Raw genomic sequence first — 24,003 nt, 5'->3', positions numbered from 1 at the left:
TACATGTTCCTCCAGATTTTAACCTTTGGACTATTTTCAGTAGAAAACAATCCCTCAGCCAGCAGACTTTGGAAACTTTTTTTTAAATAATTCCTTTAATAAAAGCTTATTTTGTAAATAGGTATTGATAACTAAGGAATGTTTCTTTTAGGTACTCCAGGCTGCCATTATATATTTCAGGCAGAAGTCTGCCAGCTATTCCCCTTCCTTATGATAAATAGAAATTGATAATTGTGAATATTTGTGAATTCAGAAGGCTTAGCTTTTTGTTTCTTCATACTAAGGTACTAACGTTGCACAGGAGAGGAAAAAAAGTAATATTATGAACAGGATTTGCCACATTGTCAATTAAATTTGGTTAATTTCATTAAATCTAAAAGCAAATTCTTACCTACATTAACAGACATGTGCCATTTATTACGTTATTTTTAGAGGTATGCAATTAAAAAAAAAGACCAACAAAAACCCCAAAAAAACCTCTCCAACTGCAGACACCACAGCCCAGAATTTTAGAAATCCCTAAATATCCTATTTTACATTTTAGCATTAGTAATGTTTCATATTATGAGGAATTACTGAACTTTTTCTTTTTTTTCAAAAGGTGAATGGAATTTCAACTCCAAAATGAGCACAGCCATAGATAGGAGTAAGTTCATGCACTACCAATTTCCATTAAATATATGCCTACTTCCCACAGAAAAGAATATAAAGTTTAAAAGAATTTCTGAGCAGTATATTAAGACACACAGTCAAATGCAATTTTCCACATTTAACAAATTAAAACTTTTACTTTTCTCTCAAAGTTACTGCTAAAGAACATACCTCAACAACTCCTTTGGTGTAAGTCACAATTTTAGTGGCATTTTTTCTTCTTTCATATTCACATTGCAGGCATTCTATTTCAATAAGTTTCCCTGGCTCCTATGAAGTATTAATACACAAAATGCTAATTTTAATACTTAAAAGGAAATATGATAAAACCCATGAAATTACACTAACACAGCCCTGTACTTTCCTACTGAAAATCCCACTATACGAAATAATCAACTGAAACAATGCAAAGGAAGCAGAATTTATTTGAACAGCAGTTCTTTTTTACTAAGCTGAGGCTGCAAAATAACTTTTAAGTGGTTCATTGTCAGAGTTTTCAGTAAGAAAACCAGTGTACATCTGCTTTTTTCTATACTGTAATTTGATTTTAGTTCTAGCAAAATCATAAAATCTCAGAGCTGCTGGAGTTGGGAGGACCTTAAAGTTCATCTCGTCCCACCCCCTGCCATGAGCAGAGACATCTTCCACTCTCCCAGGTTGCTCCAAGCCCTGTTCGACCTGGCCTTGGACACTTCCAGGGATGGGGCAGCCACGGCTTCTCTGAGCAACCTGTGCCAGGGCCTCACCACCCTCACAGGAAAGAATTGCTTCCCAATATCTGATTTAAATCCACCCTCCGCCATTTGCTTAATAATGTTATTAAAAAGGTACATGCTTGGAATAAACAAGCACTAGTCAAGACAGAAAGGATTCAGCTTGATGGGGAGTGAAACACACAAGCAAAAAAAGAGGGTAGACTTTCAACTCCTCAGGAGAGATCTGACTCTTAAATCATATAATTTATATGTATGGATCATAGAAACATTTAAGATAAGTTTCATTTGGTTTAAATGGGTGCAGTAGGGAAATTCAGACAGCATCTCCATTCCTCAATCATTACAATGTTATCAAATCACTCAGCATGACCTGTGTTAATTTAACATCCCTGTGACTGCAAAACAGACAGGATTGTGGAAAACTGAGATGAACCCAGAACTGTCCCAGTAATGGTGTGACAAATACACAGAGGTGGAATTCATATCGTGGCTGAGAAATTTGTCAGTGCTTGGCAAAAGCCAAGGAACTGGAACTTAGATCCAGATTTCTCTCACTCTGCTATGAAAGGGTTGCTGTCAAACCATGCTGGGCAATCTGAAGGTGGTCACTTAAAAGCACACCAACTCCAAGGGAGAAGGCTAAAATAGAAGCAAGGTTTCTCTACTGCTGCCTCACAACAGATAATTGCTACTACTGTCTACACAAATACTCAAATCCTTGTCAATCTTTCATCTAGAGGATTTAAACACATCTTCCAGTGGAATGCTATGGATTTGCGTGTGATTTTAGACATGTAGGAAATGTTCAGAATAACACGCCTGAATCAGATACCTGGAATAAAAAAAATTCAGTGAGGATAAACTTACCAGTAGCTCAAAGTAGGATCATTATAACAGAAATTTGAATTTAATTTCCAATCAAACTCTTGTGCAGGTAACATTTAAAAAATGTAAGCAAAAATCTACAGTTAGTATTTATTTGCCAAAATGAACTGCACTGCATATCATCCTGGTCTACCTACATCCTACCTTCTGACCTGGCATCTTCTCTCTAGCTTAGGAATAGATCACTTAGCCAAATAATTATTTATATTAATGAATATACAAAAAATACACAGATGGACAGAAGATCCCAGAACCATCAGCACTATTTACTAAATATAAATATCAAAGGGGTGTGTGTATGTAATCAAAAATCCCCAAACCAGTGTAATTAATACTTACAGTAATCCCAGCACTTTTTAAATCGAGGATACATTGAGATGCCAACTCAGTGCAGTTTACTTTCAAAGAAAAATGAGCTAATTCCAGAATCAAAGGAACCCTTCAACAATAAAAAAACATCACTTCAGAGAATTTGATATTGCTCCTCCATGGAATTATAAAAACACTACTTAAAAGTAACTGTGAAATATATCTGAAAACCATGAAGTCATCTGAATATTACAGAACATGTGACTATGCTAGTAATGCTCACAGTTAACAAGGAAAAAGGAAAACGTTTAAAGTTGGCTACATGAAAAACACAAAAGTTCATCTGTTTATGATGAACATTTTTAATAAGCATATTCCTATGTAGTCTTGTACAAACAGTTCCTGAAGAAGACAAAAAATATAGAATTAAATGCATGCACGACAAAGATGGTGAAAGAACAAACTAAGATTGCAAGTAATTTTGGAAACACAATGCAGTGAACTGGCACACAAAGCAGTAAAATCCATCAGTCTGCTATCTAGGAACTAAGAACACAGACACACAGACAGAGACTGTGTTCTAACTGTCTGGGATAGGAGAAGTAATAAGATACCTGAATGTTTGTCAAAGATGATTTACCATTACAAGTAAAAATACAGTATTACTTCCATATGCAACATCTGTGATATAACTACTAGAATAGAGGTCTCTATGTCAAACATGCTGAAGAACTGGGAAGGGCCTCAAGAAAAGCTAAAAATTAACTACAGTCTGAAAAGCACTTGTCAATTTTAAGGTCAATTTTAAGACCTTTGAAAAATCTCATTTTATTAACACGAAATGGTTACGGAAAGATTTAATCATATTACACAAAGCTGTATGGAAGAAGATATTTAATCCTGGGTTCTTTAGTAAAGTCTAACAGGGTTTTGTCTATTTTTAAGATGACCTACATGTTAAAGCAACACAAACTGTTGTAACCAACTTCCATGGGACTATGACAAGTAAAACTCACTTCACACTGAGAACAGATGCTGGAGGTACATCATATTGTTTCAAAAGTGCATATAAAGAATTCAGCTCTGCGATGGCATCACTTGGAAATTTATTTGTGTCCCACTGCCTGCAACATATTAGGAATTGGGTCAAAATTTTTCATGAGAAATATTATTGCATTGAAATTTTGAAGTAACTCTAACTTCAGAATGGATAGCTTAGTCCAAGGGATCAGTAGGATATTTGGGTTTTGAAATATTAAAAAAAAAAGTTAGCAAAACCTACTTCAGTATGGCAAGTAACTCAGAGACAGCCAGATACAAAGCACTAAGAACATTCAACCATAAGATTAATCCTTCAGATTGTAAATTTTATTCCAGAACAAAAAAAACTGGTGTGCAAAACTCCTTTCTTATAATGTCAGCATAAATTAATGCACTGTTAGTTAGAAAAGAATTAATGCTTCTAAAATGGGGAAATGTTGAAACATTGAAAAAAAATTACACGAGATTTTGTTATGAAGTCTAATTTTCAAAATTGTTTTATCCCTTTAAAATGTAAAGACTTCAAAAAGCATTATGCTTCCTGTCCTGTGATTTATGCATTATATTTCAGGTGTGATTTCTCCACCTCATCTTTACTTTCTTGCACATGACTTGTGTATGGAATGACAAGTCTGTTGGATATTAATGGAATTCTTTCTCCTGAGATAATCTGTCCAACACACTACTCAACACATCCCCAAAGAACTAGTTCATTTTTTAGCTGAGGCTGTTCTCCAGACAGGCCTGACAGTTACTACCCAAACTGTCATTGTAATTTTCCTTTTAAGAAACTAATCTTTGCAGTAGATTTTTCTACTGGCACGTGGGATACCAGAACCTGAACCTGCCTCTATAATATGCAGCATCAAAGAACAACTGGAAGGATACAATTTCATACTTACAATTTTAACATCTGCATTTTATAAATAACTAAAAAATGGGTGGAATCTTGTACGTCCTTCTCTACCTCGGAAATATCCATCAGTTTGTGATACACCTATAAAATAACAATTTAATTATAGACTAAATAAGCAACAATAGTGGAATAATCATTGACTAAGTGACTAATAAGTGAGAAACAACTCGACGGGGCTTACTGGGAGTTTAAAATATTTTTCAGCATTACCATTAGAGAAAATATTTGAGAGTATTTCTCTGGAACATTTTCCTTAATAAAGACTGCTGCAGTAGATGAAAACTCTTTTGCTTCTTCCAGTTTTGAAGCATCGAGGAAGCACTCGAGTAAATTTCTGTAGATCAAATAAATGCTTGTATTAAATATCTTTTAACATTTTCTGAAATAATTCTTATTTATATTTTTTCAACATGCTTTCTATTCAAGGTACCACTCCTAAATGCAGTACAAGCCATTAGCACTGACTCAGCATAGAAGAGATTCTCAGACTTCTACATTTTTGCTTCTCCCAGAGATATAGAGCTGTTAACACATATTTAGTGCAGATCATAAAAAGAATCTTGGAAAAGAAGGGTTTTTTTGTGAAAACTTTTCTCCACGAGATATCTGAAATTAAAAGGAGTAACTATTTAAAATTGTAGGAGAATTTCTCTAAGATTCTCCCTTAACTATGGGAAAGGCCAGTATGTCAAAGCCATCTAGCAAAAAAAATTATTCATATTGGAAACTGGAACTGGATTTTCAATACTTTATCTGATTTAACTGAGAAAGAGCCTTTGATTCCATGAAATAAATTAACAACAAAAATGATAATCATAATAAAAAATATTTAAAAAATAAATACAAATGTAAGAAAAATAAATGCAACTATTAGTTTTATAACACAAACACATTGTGTGAACTTGCTTGTTCTTATCAACACCTCAGCAAGAGTATGTTTAGTATCAAAAAACTGCATACATGGTATTCTACATGGTCCTTAGCATACCCCTTGGAATGTGTTTGTTACTCAATTTTTTATTTCCCTCCAGTTTCAGCTTATAAAGAAAATGCTGCACAGCAATAAACCATAAGTCACAGACTAAAAAACTAGAAAAGATCAGAAAGAGAAAGGGAACAGGGAAAAACTATGGTAGAAGTGTAAGAGGAACTGGAAATGGTCTGTAGAATAGCAGACCAAAACATCTCTGAGAAAAGCTTGTGGGACCTTGAAAAATTACATGGACACTCCTCATTTTGCACATAAAACTCTCTCTCTCAGGAGAGTTATCTCAAAGTTTATGCTCCAGCTTTGCTCAAGAAATGTGAGAATGGTAATATATTGATAGTGATACACCACTTATTTCCAATTACTACGAATGACTCAAATACTACATCCAAAATGACTGTGCTACTTCAAATCAGATCCAGGGCGAAGCTGTCTCTGCCACTAAAATTTTAACCTCAAATTAAATATTAAAATGAAGCACTTTTTATGTTGAGTACATTCATGTTTGTTTAAAAAGCTATGAATTAAGCTTTCCACAATAAATGTATCTACAACATTACCAAAAAAATACACCTTAGTAAAGACCACCTCAGGTGGCAGTCACATGTCTAAGAGAAGTACAGAATGCCCATATGAGAAAATATAATTGAACTTACATCATCAGTTCTGCTCTCCATTCATTGTCTTGCTCTTCAATTTGGTTTAATGCTGTAACAATCTGAGAAAGGCTGGGAATAAGGCGACTGCGGAATCCAGGCTTAAGAAATGGCCTCACAAGTTGCCAATAAAGAACTGAGGCATTATATATCAAAAAATAATATCTGAAAAATAAGAATCAAAAATTTGGTATTTCGTGGACTTGAATAAACATAAAATTACAGCTTTTTAAGACACTTCTAAGAAGTAAAAATCGGAACTTTTCATTAGAGCCAACCCTGATCAATAACTGAGAAGACAAGTACAGCACAAGAATATGGTAACTCTTGCAACTACTCTCTACTCAATAATACTACTTAAAAATCAGCTAACAGGGTGCTCTCACTCTACAGAGCGTAAGCACAAAAGCATAAGAAATGCTGAGATGTCTACCAGCCTTACACAGCATTACTCATCCTGCCCATTTAAGAGTTCAGTATTCTTGTGTTGTTACAGCAGTTACAGAAGTTACAAAATGGAAGGAAAAATCTAGAGAAAAAACCCAAACAACACAACTCGAGGTTACCTACTGAAAACCTGAGACAAACAACTGAAAACCTAAATCAGTAACGTTTCCTGGGATTTAGAGTTAACCCATCAGTAGGGCCTACCTTCTGTCGTGGCTGGCAAAATCTATTGCCTTCATAAAAAACAGCACGAACTTTTCAAACTCCTCCTAGAACAGAACAAAATGAAAGCTAATGTAATTTGAATATGGCTTTTATAAATCAGTACATTATTTTCCTATTTTAATATGTTCACATCTCATAAATTTTATCTCAACTAAAACATACTGTCATAGGAGCTTGCTGCCATAGAAACAGAATAACTAGAAACTGGTTGCATTTTCTGTTACTATGTTTTCCTGATTTCAAATTTTAAAACTGTATTTTCAGTTTATTTCATTTCTGCCAAACACTAATTATCAGGACTGAAATTTTCCAGAACTGCAAAGCTGCATACTTTTTAAGCTTTCAGCAAAGAAAGCCCAGAGACATGCAAGAGCAGATCCAGGGCGGGGAGGGGGGGGAGGATGTTATATTAGTTTGTCCCATTAAAAAACCTGAGGTATTATTTTCTTCAAAATAGCTCCAACCAGACACCTGAAACATTATGTCGGGGTGCTCTCCTATGGGGAAAGACAGGAGAGCTGGGACTGCTGAGCCTGAAGAAGGCAGCTCAGGAGGGATCTTATCAGTATGTACAAATTCTGAAGGAAGGGTGTAAAGAAGATGGATGAGATAGTCAACAGGGATTTTTGAAAGTCTAGGAGAAAGATTCAGTGGAAATGGCAAAGCGGAGGTGGAACTGGGTGAGCAGGAAGGGGATGACAGCAGAGGAGTTGAGAGTTTGAGAGTAACTAAACTCTCAAAGAGAGCTGGAACTGACTTTCTGGGCTCTGGGATGGCATAAGAGGGGTACTGACCAATAAATGGAAACTACACAGATAAAGAGAAAACCAGAAAAAAGAGCCTGAGATGAAATATATACCAAAGTAGAGAAATTGCACTTGGTCCCTAAGAGCAAAAACATCTTAAATTTAAGAACATCTTATAATTAAGACCATAAGCATCTTAGTCAACTAAGAAGGATTGCTTGGGTTGGAAACCAAAATAAGGACAAATTTATCTTCACTAAGTGAATCATGATTACTAGTCGTACAGTAGGAGATGTTGCACCACTCCTATTTTCATAAATTATCTAGAACACAGCAGTGAAAAAACTTTACAACTGATGCGAAGTGTATCACTTTTCAAATGTGCATGAAGTTTCAAAGGGACGGTTGAACAGTTGTTCTGCCCATGTGCTCTGAGAAGAAACACAGTATAGATGACAGGGAAAAGATTCTAGCTCGAAAGTTAATTCAAGTTTATTCAAAGAAACTACTGCAACATCTGTAAGGGAAACTTGTGAATACAACACTAACTTCGAGCTACAAAGATGGCGAAGGACCCGGAGTAGAAGTCATATGAGGAGCAGCTGAGGACACTTGGTCTGCTCAGCCTGGAGAAGAGGAGATTGAGGTCAGACCCTATCCGGGTCTGCAGCTTCCTCACAAAGGGCAGCAGAGGAGCAGCAGCAATCTCTGCTCCCTGTGAGCAGTGACAGGACCCAGGGAACTGCTGGAGCTGTGCCAGGGGAGGGTTAGGGTGGATTTCAGGCAAAGGTTCTTCCCCCAGAAGGTGGTTGGGCACTGAACAGGTTCCCCAGTGCCATGGTCATGGCCCTAAGACTGACAGAGCTCAAGGTGCATTTGGACAATGCTCTCAGGGACAGGGTGGGATTGTTGGGGTGTCCAGTGCAGGTTCAGGAGTTGGACTGGATGGTCCTTGTGGGTCCCCTCTCACTCAAGATATTCCATGATTCTAAACATCTGTTAAGGCCATTTGCAGTGGTCAGATACCATTAACAGATTATCAAAGCTAACTGACCACAGTACAAGGACAAATGAAATACTGAAGACATAAAAGAGATCCCACTCCATTTTAAAATCATGGGTAAAAGCAGGAGGTAAACACTTATGGACATGGTATCACCTAAAAGCAACACACAGACGCAGAAGTATCCTGCTGAGTTGCTATCACCTCTTACTACAAAAAGCCACATCCAAAGTACTACATGGAAACACTACTGATGAGTGCAAGAAGCACACTGCCACAGAAAGTAACTCTGCAACCTCTCTCCTTCAGCCCTCCAGTTCCCACAAGCCTGTGAAATGCTTCCTGAATAAAACTGGTAATCACTTTAAGAGTTACAGCTAAATTCAGTCTGAAAGTATCACATTTAAGTAAAAAGTGAAAAGGTTGACTTCAAAACAATCAACTGCTTGAAAACTTTTGCAAGCATTCCTTTTTATTGTTCTCCCCAAAATATTTGAAATATTAGTCTAATTCAGCTGGTTTTGTTTACTCACAAATTATTCAATATATTTTCTTTTTGTTTTTCCCACAGTTCCGATTATCCTTGTGTATTTAAAATAGCTGAAAGCAATACACTAAAACCTAGGAATAAATACTTCTAAAAACTGGCTCAATATAAAGCGACCTTTACAATTTCTCACCAAATTATCTGTAGAGTGTAGAGCATGCAACTGGCCTTGGCACAAATAGGCTCTGCCAAGAAACTGGTTCACAGGAAATCTTGCTTTAAAATACATCTGTAGACAGTCACTGCTCATTTCTGGATATCCCATCTAAGACCCAAAAAAAAGTATTTTAATATTTAAAAAATGCAACAAACAATTAAGAACTGTTAGCTTTTAAAAATGCATGCCTAATCGAGGGGTAACATCCAGCTGCATATCAGTATGCAAGCAATATTACACAAAGATGCAGACTTGTACAGGATGTGGTACAAGCCCATTAAAATTTACTAAAATTTGAAGGCATATTTTTGTCATTTTTTATGAAAAGATAGCTTCCTTATTTAACAAAACTCCTCACTCAGTCACATAACTGCTTACAGTACTCAAAAAATGTCTCTTTTTTAACACAATTATTAATAGACAAAATTCTTAACAGAATTTTTTTTTAAGTATGGATATTAGCTGACAGGATTTTGTATGGATGTCAATTTTCAGACCACAGAATTTGATTGGATTGCAACCTGGGGAAAAAAAAAAAGATTCATAATTAGAATGGTGTAGAATCTTCCTTCTTTCGGCTGGTAGGGTCTGTTCACAGACACATTTCCTTCAGTCATAACCAAACTGCCAACTTCAAGTTTTCCATAACAAGAAAAAACAGGCATGGTAAACTATTTTATATATGCTATGGTATACCTGCCATATTTTGGCCTAATTGAAAACTTCACAAACCACAGTTTGATGACTGACTATAAAAAAGTGATAATTCAGAGGCTGAGTTTTAAGGGAAAATGCATGTTTAAACAATTGCTCTCCAAAACCAGAAGAGCATAATACTTCCCCCAGGCATTTCTGGGATTGTTTTTGAGGCAGTAGCTTTAACAACTGTAAATACAGTATGTCATATACATATTTTTATTCAATACAGATACATTGTCTAAATTACAAACCTGAAGTGCTTGTTCAGCACATAAAACATACAAGTCGGTGCTGAAGTTATCTGAGTCAAGTGCAGATTTTCCTTCACTGGCTGATTTGATCAAGTCATAAGCATCCTTCAAAGCCTGAACATCTGCAATATGTAAGGAATAAAGAATTTATTCTTCAAGGTGGATTGACTGACTTGATTGCATTCAAATGAGCTATGTGATATCCTGTCTTTCCTTCACAGAAATAAATTAAGAATATTTAAGAAAAATAATATCAAACAAAGTTCAAAGTTAGACATGATTCTAAGATGAAGCACTAATAAATCTTTTGCTATTTAGAATCACTAACATTAGCACACTAGAAAGTGAATTACTTGGAATCCCTAGTTCACAATTCCATAAACTCAGCAGTTTGATTTCTGTTGGCACAAAAATCCTTAAAGCTGTTCTATGGAGTGAACTTGACTGGACGAATACTAGACCTTCCAGAAAAAAACACTACAGCACGCACTTCTTTGCATAGCCAAGCAGCATGCTTAAAGCATTCGGAGAAAGAACGCTTTCTCCACATACACAGTTTAATTACAAAACAAATTAGGACCAAGCCGTTTTCGCGTTTAAAGCGTGACGTTTCGTTTATTTAAAGACGGGCACAAGGTGGCAGCCGCCGGCCGCCCGCTCACCTGGGCCGCGCTCTGCGGCGCGGAGCCGCTCCCTGACGGCCGGCTCGGCCATCGCCACCGCCCGGGGCTTCACCCCGCGGGAGCGGGGCCTTTCCGAGGAGCCCTTCCGAGCGCTGGCCCGGGCAGCCGAGGGGACTGACTGCCTGTGAGCTGTGCCCGCCGGAGGGCCGCCCCCGGCCGCTCCAGCTCCCGGCTCCCACAACACACGAGTATCCCGGCAGCGCTCCCACAACACACGAGTATCCCGGCAGCGCTCCCACAGAACACACACGAGTATCCCGGCAGCGCTCCCACAACACACGAGTATCCCGGCAGCGCTCCCACAACACACACGAGTATCCCGGCAGCGCTCCCACAGCAGGGGCGCGCACCTCCCGCCCCTCTGGCCTCGCCAGCCCCCGCGGCTCCGGCCCCAGGGGGGAAGCTGAGGCCGGGCCCGCCCCGGTGCCGGTGCGGAACCACCGCGGAGGGCGCGGGCTCGGGCTCATGGGTGACACCGGTAACGACTGGTGGCTTCCTGGGGATGGAAGCAGCGCTAAGAAAGGCTCTCATCGGCAACTTTTGTAACGAGAATAGTACAGGTGTCAAAGGAACCATTGGTTTGCTCCATGTCCTTTTTTTATTATAATTACTTTCTGATTCTTTCGTGCATGGCTTGCAGATTCAAACATTTCATGTGTTACAAATTTGTCCTTCCCAGAGGGCTTTTCTGTAGTGTGTTTTTTTAACATGTAAGAGAGTACAAAGATGATTTTCCGTAGCATTTTCTAGTCTGTTGCTCCTTTCCTTCGGCTCTACGGTAAGGGAGCTTAGGGCCAACTTCACAGTCTGTACTGAGGGTGCTGTCCCATCTCATTGTGTACCCCGGAGTTTATGTATGACTGTGGAGATAGACACACATTCCCTTCACTCCCAAGCTGCATACTAACGTAATGCCACGAATCCATGCTTCAAGGTGGGCTGACGGACGTGGTTGCGCTCAAACGACCTGTGTGACAGCCTGTCTTTTACTTTTACTCCCCTAAAGCCCCGCGTCTGGGACAAGACGAGTGGCTGCGAGGGCTCCCCCCGCAGTGGGGCCCGGCCCGGCCCGGCCGCGCATGCGCGGTGTCTCACCGCGGCGGTGTCGCGGCGATGCGCGGGGCCGGGGTGCTGCTGGCCCTGCTGGCCCTGCTGGCCCTGCTGCCCGTCCGCGCCCCCGCGGGCACGGCCCGCCGCTCCGGCCGCAGCAGGTGGGCAGGGGACGGGCACCCGCCGCTGAGGCGCCTCCCGGGACACCGGGCCCGGGCCCCGGCGGGAACTGCGGCTCAGCTGCCCGGGCTTCGCTGCGCTGAGGCCGCGGCCCCGGGGCACCGGCACCGCGCAGCGCTGGGCCGGGGGCTGCGAGAGGACACCCGGGGCCGGCACCGCGACGGCCCAGGAGGAGCGCGGCTCGGTTACTCCGCGATGAGGCCGCTGGCGGTGGGAGCTGGGAGGTCCGGTCGTAGTAAAAGGAGCATTGTACGATGGGGAGACAGTCCAGCAAGTACAGACCGCGAGATTCCGTCAGTGAGGAGGATGCTTTCGGCTATTGCAGAGTAAAATCTGTTTTCGCAGATTGCACTTGGGATGAGAACAGGGAGCAGCTGTCATACATGGACACTGACATTTTTTTACCACTTTTTCGTCCAGGGACTTTCAGAGTGATTTTTGAATGTAGTAATAGAGAGGCTCCACAAAGTTGCTGCAATGACAAGAGAGGCTTTCTGTAACTGATTATCAGTGCAGATTGTACAACAGCACATCTAAACTGATGAAAAGTAATACTGTGTTCTGTTGCTGGCATTAATATAAAATAGGAAATTTTGCAAGAATAGCCTATTTAACAGTTTACTGAGTGTGGGGGGCTTGTCTTTGCAGGTCTGTGAGTCAAGTGTGTGTGGAAAAGTCACTCATTTTCAGAAGTAACACCCCCTATCCTACAGACATCATTGCTGTCCCTGGTGGACACGATCTGTTCTGTGTGCAGCTGAATGACTGTAAGTAACCTTTCTTCATACATCATTCGTTCACAGCTTGCCTCTGCTTAGGGAATCTTTTTTTTTAAAAACTGATACGTTATAATTGTTACTGATTATTTTGGCTGTTCCAGAGGGAGCATAATGAATCGGGGTCTGATCACCAAAGACAAGCACAAAGATGATTGCACTCCGTGTAAGGGCAGGGTTTCTGGCTAAGCACAAATCAGCCTTTATCAATTGCTTGTGTATCTGAGATACTTTACTCAGTTTGCTACACTTAGAGCAGCAAGTAAGGATGTTTGAAATATCCCACTGTTATCCTTTTCAGAAAGTGATTTCTTTCTGTATTTTGTATTCTTTATTATACGTGCTTATTTTCATCTTCTCATCTGGCAATGATTTTTTTACTGGTAATCATATACTCTTTTAGGATATGCCATTAACACTCTTTTCCTCTTTTCCACATTGTATTTCATTTGACTGATTTGATGTCCAACTCTCTGGCATCTATTGCTGTTCAGTAGGGTCTCACATTTGAACACACCATTTTCTCTTTTGAGTCATTTTCTGGGAGTTTTGACCCACAGTCCCAGCTACTTCTGACCTAAATCCATGAGCATTTTAGGTTGGGTGGGGCTCAGGAGGTTAACAGGTACAACAACTAGTCAGAACAGGGTTAGTTCCATACTATCTAGTCCTGCTTCTCAGCTCGTTACAGATGCTGCCTGAATGTTTTGTGTACATTCAGAGCACAACTACAAGTGTTTTCTTTTTCAGTTTAATGATTATACCCTCAAGTGATTATTAAGCAAGGTACTCTGTGCACCTACTTTTGTGAACCTTGGAGGAGCTTAATATTGCTTTGACTTTTATCTCCTTCAAAGGTTTACTTGACTGCTTGATTAATGCTGTATTCAAAAGCTTTTGTTTCTGCTTGCTCCACTGTTCCTCTGAGTATCTGCTCTGCCCTTAAACAGCAGAATTACACTGAAAGCTTGTTTGGTGGTTTTTTTAATGTATGTTTTTTTTCTCCAAACCTACTAGATTACTTAAATTCTTTTTGGTACTACTGTAATTGAGAATACTGACACTTGTCCTGTTGTCGGTAGGATCTGTGGTCCTTGAACCTTGTAAGATGTTTTATTTGGATGTATTGAAAAGTTTATTGTTCGAACAAACACATGGATGAGTCTGCATAGCACATCTTTAATAATTTGCCACTTTATAACAGTGTTTTAGCAACAATAATTTAATACATTACAGCATCGTAACCATACTATTGAATACCACTGGGTCAAGAGGGAATCACTGTGGAAGACCATTCAAAAGTCTGGTTTTTAGGATGCCTATTGTCTATTTATACTTACTTTTGAGTTTTACCAACCTTAATTATTTTGAATCCATTTAATGTCGCTTTTAATGATCTCATAAATTGGTAGTGCTTTGTAATTAAAATGTCATGTGTGTCTAATTTGGGTATCTCACAGAAATGACAGCACATGTTAGAATAGTTGTAAAGCAGTTTTCATGCTTTCTGGAAAGTCACTTCGTGTATTAACATCTGTTAATCGTGAACAGTACAAACTACTCAGGATGTCATCCTATTCCTAGACCATATTAGCCTGTTAGAAGTGTTAAGTTGGGTTAATTAATATAAGGCACCATCTAGCTTATAATTACTGAAGCTGTTCCTTTTAAAAATGCTGGCACAATATTAACTTTTATCTTTTCTAGTAATTTGATATTGGCAGATTTCTTTTTTTTTCTCCTTTCAAACTCTAGCAAAGCTGAACTATTTCCAACAGCCCCAGGATATCAAAGAATCTGATTTTATGAAGTTCTTAGAGAAGTATGGCAGACACTCTTTCATAGCACCATCACAAGTCCAGCCATCATTCTCTGCTTTTTACCGCGTGAGTTGAAATCATAATCACTTTGTACATACACTTCTACTAAAGCTGTCTGATGAGATCTAATGACAAGAGATTGAAAGAGTCTTACTTTTGTACCTGTAATCCATATTATCACAGAATTGTAGCGTATTCTGAGTTGGAAGGGACCCACAAGGATCATCCAGTCCAACTGCTGGTCCCGCCCAGTGCACCTGAACAATCCCACCCTGTCCCTGAGAGCGTTGTCCAAACGCTCCTTGAGCTCTGGGAGCCTTGGGGCCGTGACCACTGCCCTGGGGAGCCTCTTCAGTGCCTGACCACCCTCTGGGGGAAGAACCTTTTCTTGAGATCCACCCTAACCCTCCCCTGGCACAGCTCCAGCAGTTCCCTGGGTCTTGTCACTGCTCACAGGGAGCAGAGATTGGTGCTGCCCTTCTGCTGCTCTTTGTGAGGAAGCTGGAGACCCCGATGAGGTCTGACCTCAGTCTCCTCCAGGCTGAGCAGACCAAGTGCCCTCAGCTGCTCCTTATATGGTTTCCCTTCCAGGCCCTTCACCATCTTCATTGCCCTCCTTTGGATGCTCTCCAGTAGCTTTAGATCTTATGATGTGGTCCCCAAAACTGCCCTCAGGGCTCCAGGTGAGGCCACCCCAGAGCAGAGCAGGACAATCCCCTCCCTCAACCGGCTGATGATGCTGAGCCTGATGCACCCCAAGATAGAGGTGCTCTGGCTACCAGAGCACACTGTTAAAGTGTTTGTTTCTCAGTTCTTTTCATTTATTAGTGTATAGAAAGTTCCTGATGAGTTTTTTTGTATTTAAAAGGTTGGACAACCTTTTAGACAAAGCTGAGTGTACACAAAGAAGAGGTATAGATTTGTCTCTCTGCCCTGATGATGACATCACCTTGTGTTCCACAGTAATTGTGATTTCTCCAAACTGTCTTTTCAGGCTGGTGATCCAATCCTAATCTACTTTGATTCATCATCTGTACTGAGCACTCTTAGACAGCCAGTAAAAATGGGAGCCAGTGGACTTTGTGTTGATGGAAATCCTGCTGGTTAGTAAAGGGGGAGGAATATCTTAGGGTGATTTGGTTCTGTTTGATCTGTTGTCATGTCTTAACTCAGGCTTCCTGGACAGTAAAAGTACAAGCTGTACTCGGATTTTTGCCAATTTGAGCAAGAGCTGCATGACTGACCCTGCCCTCGACGCTGCCTCTTACTACCGGGATTTCACTGTGCTCAAGGTGCATGTCAGATTTCTTACTTTTGGGCAAAATCATGGTTGCTTGACTTTGCATTGCTTTCCTCTGCAACTTCAGCTAACTGGAAAACTGAAGGTCATCTAGTGTGTCATCCCTGATCTCCCAGCTGTTGAGGCCTTCTTGCTGGGACACCTGCTAAAACTATTGTGATTGGTGAAAATCCTTCAAACTACTTTCAAGGAAATTTCAGTTATTAGCAAATTATTAATGGGTTTAACAGGTGCTTCACCGATACCTCATAGTTTTAATGGTTTATATAGACTCTCTTGCATTTTAAACAGACTGTTTTTCAAAGTATTCCTTTCTATTCCATCAGGTTGATCAACCAAGTAGTGCATGTACTCAGTAAAGAATGAGGATTTGTTTTACACAATATGTTACCTCTAAAATCATATGGAAGGCCACTTATCAATATTAGCTCTGTTTACAGTCATAGATTGAATTCCATATCAGTTTCTCCACTATTTATTTTGATTTAATTTCAAAGTAATGGATTTACTATTCTGCATTCATGGTGCTGGTCTTATGTTTATATGAAAATATCTCCTCTTGCCTTCTGGAGTTTCTCTGGTGTTCCATGAGAAAACAACATTGTAAATATGAACACCTTACTAAGGCTGATGACGCTGTTCCCCCTTATATTGGAAATGTAAATCAGCATAACTGTAGTAGAGAGTATTCTATTGATCAGATTTAACTCATGTTTTCAGGGCTTTCTTTGTCATTGTGGCCAAAATTCAGTTTTTCCTTAACTGGAAGCTAAAGTAATTACTTGATGGCAGAAAAAGGAGTTCCAGGAATGGATCAGAGATATGATACTTCCAAGTATCTGCATTTTGCAGGACATTAGCAAGGCCAAGATTAAATTTGTCTTCTGATGTTCTAAAATGCATTTTGTGGATTAAGTCTGTGATTTATAGATCACAAAATGATGACAAGTTTTACACATCTGGAATAAACCAAGTAATTTTGTCAGTATAATATGTAGGTTCTGTTTAGTGATGATTTCATGGCTTTAGGCACTTGCAAACACAGAAATTTACTTGGGGTTTTTTGGTGTTATATAATGGTTTGTTTATTTTTCCCAGGTCCCAGTTAGTGGCACCATTGTGCAGTCCATGAAGGTCAGTCTCTGTCTCCAATGAAAATAATTTCTACTTCTGAAATAAAACATACTTGAAATCTTAAGCATTCATAGTAAAGTCCATAGGTTGGGAACTTGGGAGAATGGGAATGTGCTGTGCCTGAGACAAGTTGTTTTTTTTTTTGACAAAAGTGTGACATTATAGAAAAAAACAGGGATATAAGGAAGGATGTACTTTTAAATGAATGGGCAGAGATAGGGCTAAAGTCAGGGAAGGAGCTTATTTTCTTGGAAAAAAATTGGGCATCTGGAGCAGGGTAGTGTGCGCACAGATCACAGCTACAGCAAGAAGGTAAATCTGGCTTGGATGGAAAAGTAGTGGAAAAGAGTAAAGAATGCACACTCCTTTTAAACAATTAATAATTGTTCATGTGCTTCGTGTCTCCAGGTAAATGTCACTGCAGTTGCACCACCTGGAGCTCCCCACATGAGAGACAACACGTGTACCAATGTGGTTTCTGAGGTACGTGGATCTCCTTTCCTTTGCGCAGCTTAACACAAAGTTATTGCCTTTCTCTGTCTCTGATTTTCCTCTGAATTGGACTTTCAGGTGATCTATGAGATAGAATACAGTGGCACGAGTGGGATTCAGAGTGTTTCTGTCCGGTTCAAAGTGAGCAACATCTCTGGGAACCTCGGATCCTCTCTGCAGCAGCACTTCACTTTGCACTTCTGGGTCAGTGCCCCCATCCTCCCTGGGCTTTTACCAAGCTTGTAGTCTGTCGTTTGGGACCGATTTTGATACAGATGAGATCTGAAAAGATTTGAGCAGTGTCACTGTGGCAGAGTAGTAACAGAACCCTGGGATGCAGATGGTAGTTGAAGGCAGGAGGGGATGCATTTCTGGTCTCAAGTAAACCATGCTAGTAGAGAAATTCAGGCTCAGTGCAAGCATGCAGTCCTGCATTGCACAAATTTCAAGGGGCTGATTGTTTTTATCTGATTATTTTTGCTATTGCTTTGGTTTGGGTGTTTTGGGGGTTTTTTTGTTGGGGTGGAAGGGAAGAGGAGTCACCAGCATGGTCTTTTGAAGGAAAGGGTTGAAGCTATTGCTTTATCTGAGGTGTTCAGTGTTTGTGAGCAAAGTTGCTAAATTTATTCCAGGTACTCATTTAACTTTGCCTGTGCAGCAGGAAAAAGAGTTACTTTGGAGGGGGTGGAAATCTCAGAAATACTAATGTGTGTTAAGTTCACATAAATCTTGTCCCACAGAGGCAATGTAAAGTTGGGTAAGTGATGACCTCAGGGGTTGATAAGTGTGCAGTGCAACCTTGTTGAAGTTAGCCCCAGAGGCTCTCACCATAAAACAATTTAGAAGTGGAATGTGCCACTAAGAATCAGGGTCAAGGCAGGGTTTGTTCTGCAGTTCATCTGTAGAATTGCCCAGACTGATTTGTTCACTTCCTCAGACACAAATGCTGAGCAATAGGAATTCATTGTCCTGAGAGCTTTCCTGGTAGTATCCACATTTCAGGTACTGACACTTAGTTTTTTACCTCCTGGACTGCAAGTGAACTTTCCAGGTAAGAAAGAGACTTTGGAAACAAATAATGGGAGTTTTAGTAGTGCATAATATTCAGTCACTCAAAAAATGGCTTACATTTACATTTTTGAGAATATGAATTTGATCTTCAGAGATTAATGGATCTCATTGATGCCAATATTTTCCCCTTCTTCTATTTCTTCCCTTTGCATCTTTGTAGACCAAGACCCTCTCTCATATGTTGCCCAGAAGTGGAAACCCTGGCTATATCACTGGAGCACCATTGCTGATTGCAAACAGTGGTGCCATGCAGCATGTATCCTTTTTCTGCTACCAGTTTTTATTTATCACTGGGTTTCTTGACTTCTGGTACTCCCTTATCTGGACTTTTGTAGTCCTCTGATAGGGAAAAGGAGGAGTGTGGGGTGAGTGGATTGTTAAATACAAGATGAGTGTTCAATACTGTCTGTTTATGCTTTTATTTGGCTTCTTGACGTGCAGTCTGTCAGATGAGTATTTTACGGAGTGAAAGTGATGGAGGTTGCTCACAGTTCCTCAGACACACGGTACAGTTTGGAAGGAACATGAGAACAGGCTGCAACCTCAGGTAACAACACACTCTGCAGTTGTCCTTCCTGACACAGCTGGAAGGTGTGGACTCAGCACTCTGCAGTGCTGTGGAGCCAGGGTCCTTCCCTGAGGTCACCAATGGGTCTCTACAGATCTTTCATATCCTCCTAAGAGAACTGGATATCAGAGAGGTGGGGGACCACTAGAATAACCTGAACATTGTGAAGGCCTTCTGGGACATCATGAGGCTGTAGTGTGACAATACGTCTTGGACAAGACTAGAATTTATATTTGAGGAGTGAATTACAAAGGAATCTTTAAAAGTGATTGTTTTGATGATTTGGATTGTTCTTTTGACAGGGCGGGTGTAGAACCCCTGGTGTGATAAGATGGCTAAAGAGCTGTCAGTTTTCCTTATCATGCATTACCCTGCCATATTTTTCTCCCTTCTCATTGCAGAGACGATTGCATCTGTTTAATACCAATACTTCTTGACTCATTACAGGAGCAGAAGAAATACTCATTACAAAGGCAGGATGTTGATAGTGGGATTTTTGTCCTGGAAATCACTTTGTCAAAGGTGTTATTTTCTCATTTCCAGCCTATCCCCATTACTGGAAGAGAGTAACTGTAGTTACATCCAGCAGAAGTTATACAAGGCTTTTCAGGGGAACAGAGCAGAGGACCTTGCTATAACTGGCAGTGCTCATTCAACCCAGACAGAAGAATGGACGACCATTCTGGTTCAGAACTGCAGTGTGCAGGTAATATGAATGCAAGAAGACCAGCTGTGAATATTTTTCCTTTCATATCTTTGTATTGCCTCAGGGAAGCGTGGGCATCTGGACTTTCTTTGTGTGATGATCCTCTGACTCTTAGGAGTCTTAATACCTGTAAGCAGTTGTGGTTCATACTGTTGGAGTACTTAGCAAAAGAAACCCCAACAAACCCTGACAGATTTCATATTTCCCGAATCCTGTTCCTGCTATCTAAGTGAGCCAAAAGGGTTTAATACTGAATCCAGTGTTGTATTACATAGTTTTCTGACAGCCTTCTAGAACTAATAGCACCTGGTTACTTGCTATTAATTTGATATTTCTGATTTTCCATTTTCTAGGGATATTTATGTATCACCTAATAAGGTTAAAAGTTTGCAACCAAAGTGCTTGTATATTAATAATTATTAATCTGTCAGGTGGCCTAATGGAATGCAAAATCCAAATGGTACAGCTGAGACAAATTCTGTTTGAAAGTGAGATGGATATGGCTCCAAAAGGGGTGGTTGACCTGACTAGAAGTTAGAGAGTTAGTGCTGAAGTGACCTATGCTGTCCAAAATATTAGACTTGGACCATAATGGACCTTTTTCACTTTTAAAATACTATATTAAGTTGATAGGAGTATATTTTATTTTCAGGCTGCGAATTGCACTTCCTGTTGCTTGGTTCCTGTGATCCTGGAGATACAGATATTGTGGGCTAAAGTGGGCCTTCTGTCCAACCCACAAGCTCAAATACTGGGTGCACGGTACTTTTACCAGTGTCAACCCCTGAAGGTATGTAATTAAAACCCCTCCCTCACACACAGAGGTAATTAAATGGGATTTACAGGTTGCTTAAGAACCAAGGAGTCAAATGGTCTTGAAACTAAGTTGAGATTCATTGAACTTTAGCAGTGGTCTGGCTGCAATGGCAAGAGTTGTTATTTAACAGCTCCATAGATGAAAAATTGTTTTGAGATCTGTTTAGTGCTGTCCTCATGCAGTTGCACAACTGGAAAAGGTACCTTCTTTCCAACTCCAAAGCACCTTCTGCCACTTAAGGACTCAAACTTTAAACTTATGCTCAGTATAAAGTTGTATTTACAAAGATTCAGTTACTCCGTGTTTATCTGGTTGTCTCTTAAAGCCTTGATATGGAATTTGAGTTGATTTTTGTTTCACGGACCCCACAGCATGCTGATAATCTGTGTAAGAAGACATTTCTGTTCCTCTAGAGGTTCTGAAATCACCAGGTAGCTGAGGAAGAGACTAATGCTGATGGCAGCAGATTTGAAGAATTAAGGAGGAAGGCTGTAAGCCAGAAGGAGGCACTCAAGGCCAGGTTGGATGGAGCTCTGAACAACCTGGTCTAGTTGAAGAGGTCCCTTCTCATTGCAGGGGACTTGGACGAGGTGACCTTTACAGGTCCCTTCCAACCCAAACTATTCTATGGTTCTGTGATGTCAGCAGGAGCTAACAGGGTCATAAAGGACAATGAATAGTCTTTTTTAAGCATGTTTCAGTGGATCCCATTTTGGTGCATTTTTTGTTTTTGACATCACATAGTCTTTTGGGCAGCTCATGTATTTCAAGGCTTATACTTCTCTGTAAGGCAGCTGAACATGAGCCAGCAGTGTACCCAGGTGGCCAAGAAGGCCAATGGCATCCTGGCCTGGATCAGGAACAGTGTGGCCAACAGGACCAGGGAAGTGATTCTGCCCCTGGACTCAGCGCTGGTGAGGCCACACCTTGAGTGCTGTGTCCAGTTCTGGGCCCCTCAGTTCAGGAAGGATATTGAGGTGGTAGAGCAGGTCCAGAGAAGAGCAACAAGGTTGGTGAAGGGACTGGAGCACAAGTCCTGTGAGGAGGGGCTGAGGGAGCTGGGGTCGTTCAGCCTGGAGGAGGCTCAGGGGAGACCTCCTCACTCTCTACAACTCCCTGACAGGAGGGTGTAGCCACGTGGGGGTTGGTCTCTTCTCCCAGGCAGTTATCAGCAAGACAAGAGGGCATGGTTTTAAGCTCTGCCAGGGGAGGTTTAGGTTAGATATTAGGAAGAAATTCTTTCCAGAGAGGGTAATCAGACATTGGAATGGGCTGCCCAGGGAAGTGGTGGATCCTCCATCCCTGAAGGTTTTTAAGATGTGACTGGATGTGACACTTAGTGCCATGGTCTAGTAACCACAGTGGTAGTGGATCAAGGGTTGGACTTGATGATCTCAGAGGTCCCTTCCAACATGGCTGAAAAAAAAAAAAAGAAAAAAAGAGAAAAAAAGAAGGAAAAAAAAGTGAGAAATAAATGTATTGAAATAAATTTATTGTTTTATTGGGTCCCTGCTTCATTGACATTTTATTGAAAGGATTTCATCTTGTGGTTCTGTCTGTTTCTGGCAGCAAACACTTGTCCAAAGGGACAGGTGATCTTATCTTACATAAAGTTTATAATTTTATAAAAAATAAAGCTAGGCTTTGCTTCTCTTCTTATTACTAGCTAGCTGATATGTCTGTCCTCTGAATAGAAGGCTTACTCTAGCAAAGCTTGAGTCACTGCTGCCACTTTGGAGATCTGTAGCATATGATGCACAGTAGCTACTGGTCTTTCCCGTGCCCTCAGTTTACCTGCGAAGTATCAATTTGGGGAAGGAGGGTTTACTCCACTGAAAACTTAGGACACTTAACTCCTACCATTATAAAGACATCTTGCTTGCCAGTCATCTGTGGTGGGTGTCCATTAGAAAATTGAGGGGGCATATATATTTTGCATTGTCTGCTAAACTGTGCTTTCCCTCTCGTTGCAGTTCCTGAGCGCGCACACGGTACCTGTGACAACTGTCGTTACCTTCACTGACATGACAGACTGGCCAGAACCACCCCGGGGCCAGCCCCAAAGGCACTGGAAACTCCCATTTGACATCTTTTTCCCATTCAAGGTGGCACTGAATTTAGAAAGCAGTTACAGAGTTGATCTGGCTGGCTATTTTTTGTTTATTCTAATAATGTCTAGTATTCTCTGCTTTTAAAAATAGATAAGGCCTGTACTTAAAGTTCAGTAAGTGAATTGGTACATTCAGAATATGTTCCAGGAAGTTGTTGGATGAAAGTATATTTTTTAACAAAGGATTTATTTTTTATCTTAAATTCTTCAGATGATGGAAAAATGTGAAGTACTCCAGTGGAATCAATAGGGGGCAAGAAGATCAGAGCCTACTGTTAATAAAATGTATTTGTTGCTTTTGTACATATACTGCGTGTAGCAACTTTGTTGGTCTCCCTCATTACAAACTTTAAAAAAGGGTGCAAAAATAAACTGAAAAACTTGTAATTAGTCAGGGTATCAAGGGACATAACACAAATTAAACAAAACCAAACATGCAGATTTTGGAGTAACTTCATGTATTGACCTTTGTGAGTGTTTGCATGGTTTATTAGCTGGGAAAGAATTCCGTGCAAGTGTCTGCTGCTTCCAAGGATTCTGATTCTGGGGCAGCCCATGCAGGCTGCGCTGAACACTTTGTGTTCCAGTGTTACACAGGGCTGCTGGTACCAGTACAGCAACAAGCTTGGATTTTTAGGTAGGCGTGGCTTCTCAGCTGTGCCTTTGCAAAGCTTTTAGTGGAACACATCTGTAGTGTGTCCTCTGATGCCTCTGATCTGTGGAATCCAGAAAATTTACAGGTGACAGTAACTGAAACTTCCCAAAAGTCAAATTGCCAAGTGTGTCAGGATATAGCTTGAATGAAAAGGATCTGGCATCCCTATTTTCTGCATTATTGAGATAAATCAGTTAAGTGTCACTACAGAGATACTGTTTATCTATGAACTGCAAATACATGAAGTAAGAATGCATCACCTTATACTGTAATTCTCTGCCATACCTCAACCTCCAACATGTCATAATTTCTAGCTCATGTTTGGCTCCTCTGACATTTTGTCTTTGCAAGAAATGGAGCTGGAAGGAGCCTTGCCCATAACCTGTTCTAGCCTGAATTAAGGC

At 40.4% G+C, this 24,003-nt stretch overlaps 2 protein-coding genes and 1 long non-coding RNA gene across 15 annotated transcripts in view; 1 reads left to right on the top strand and 2 right to left on the bottom strand.

The window, feature by feature from the left end:
- Positions 1-11,902, bottom strand: part of CFAP46 (cilia and flagella associated protein 46) — a 64,922-nt gene extending 53,020 nt beyond the window's left edge. For 4 of the 8 annotated variants that reach the window (XM_064663431.1, XM_064663434.1, XM_064663432.1 and 1 more), the window contains exons 1-10: positions 10,900-11,339; positions 10,238-10,359; positions 9,264-9,395; positions 6,814-6,878; positions 6,163-6,327; positions 4,729-4,852; positions 4,505-4,599; positions 3,578-3,685; positions 2,592-2,691; positions 823-921 (exon numbers count right to left, since the gene is read on the bottom strand). In XM_064663431.1, the coding sequence (XP_064519501.1) occupies positions 823-921; positions 2,592-2,691; positions 3,578-3,685; positions 4,505-4,599; positions 4,729-4,852; positions 6,163-6,327; positions 6,814-6,878; positions 9,264-9,395; positions 10,238-10,359; positions 10,900-10,951 (1,062 nt within the window). In that variant the 5' untranslated portion in view covers positions 10,952-11,339. Of the gene's footprint in view, positions 1-822; positions 922-2,591; positions 2,692-3,577; positions 3,686-4,504; positions 4,600-4,728; positions 4,853-6,162; positions 6,328-6,813; positions 6,879-9,263; positions 9,396-10,237; positions 10,360-10,899; positions 11,342-11,762 lie in introns of those variants that run through there. The other 4 variants (XR_010432376.1, XR_010432377.1, XM_064663433.1 and 1 more) reach the window with 3 other exon arrangements.
- Positions 11,903-11,986: 84 nt separating this feature from the next.
- TCTN3 (tectonic family member 3) lies at positions 11,987-23,247 on the top strand. Of its 6 annotated transcripts, none has more exons than XM_064663442.1 (13): positions 11,987-12,131; positions 12,799-12,917; positions 14,682-14,812; positions 15,741-15,849; positions 15,920-16,038; positions 17,145-17,180; positions 17,589-17,663; positions 17,751-17,876; positions 18,904-18,999; positions 19,193-19,290; positions 19,855-20,017; positions 20,670-20,807; positions 22,808-23,247. In XM_064663442.1, the coding sequence occupies exons 1-13, from the start codon at positions 12,034-12,036 to the stop codon at positions 23,027-23,029; spliced, it is 1,530 nt and encodes a 509-aa protein (XP_064519512.1). In that variant the 5' UTR covers positions 11,987-12,033; the 3' UTR covers positions 23,030-23,247. The 6 variants fall into 6 exon arrangements, with proteins under 6 accessions (XP_064519512.1, XP_064519513.1, XP_064519517.1 ...); XM_064663443.1 differs by lacking the exon at positions 22,808-23,247 and adding an exon at positions 21,248-22,287; XM_064663447.1 differs by lacking the exon at positions 11,987-12,131 and adding an exon at positions 12,138-12,374.
- LOC135418273 (uncharacterized) lies at positions 20,049-21,276 on the bottom strand. The gene is made up of 2 exons (XR_010432378.1): positions 21,199-21,276; positions 20,049-20,144 (listed from the first exon to the last, which is right to left on the bottom strand). It is a non-coding gene; the product is annotated as an uncharacterized LOC135418273 (long non-coding RNA).
- Positions 23,248-24,003: the final 756 nt, after the last annotated feature.

The sequence above is a fragment of the Pseudopipra pipra genome, chromosome 8 (assembly GCF_036250125.1).
Source record: "Pseudopipra pipra isolate bDixPip1 chromosome 8, bDixPip1.hap1, whole genome shotgun sequence".
Classification (NCBI taxonomy): Eukaryota; Metazoa; Chordata; class Aves; order Passeriformes; family Pipridae; genus Pseudopipra; species Pseudopipra pipra.
Note: the sequence above shows the minus strand (reverse complement) of the source record. Positions and strands in the feature narration are given on the sequence as shown.

What these genes read in the sequence shown, in the direction of transcription:
- TCTN3 (XM_064663442.1), top strand. Translation starts at nt 12,034, where the DNA reads ATGCGCGGGGCCGGGGTGCTGCTGGCCCTGCTGGCCCTGCTGGCCCTG. An exon ending in GTACCAATGTGGTTTCTGAG is followed by an intron (nt 17,664 to 17,750) that starts GTACGTGGATCT and finishes TTGGACTTTCAG; the next exon opens with GTGATCTATGAGATAGAATA. An exon ending in ACTTCACTTTGCACTTCTGG is followed by an intron (nt 17,877 to 18,903) that starts GTCAGTGCCCCC and finishes GCATCTTTGTAG; the next exon opens with ACCAAGACCCTCTCTCATAT.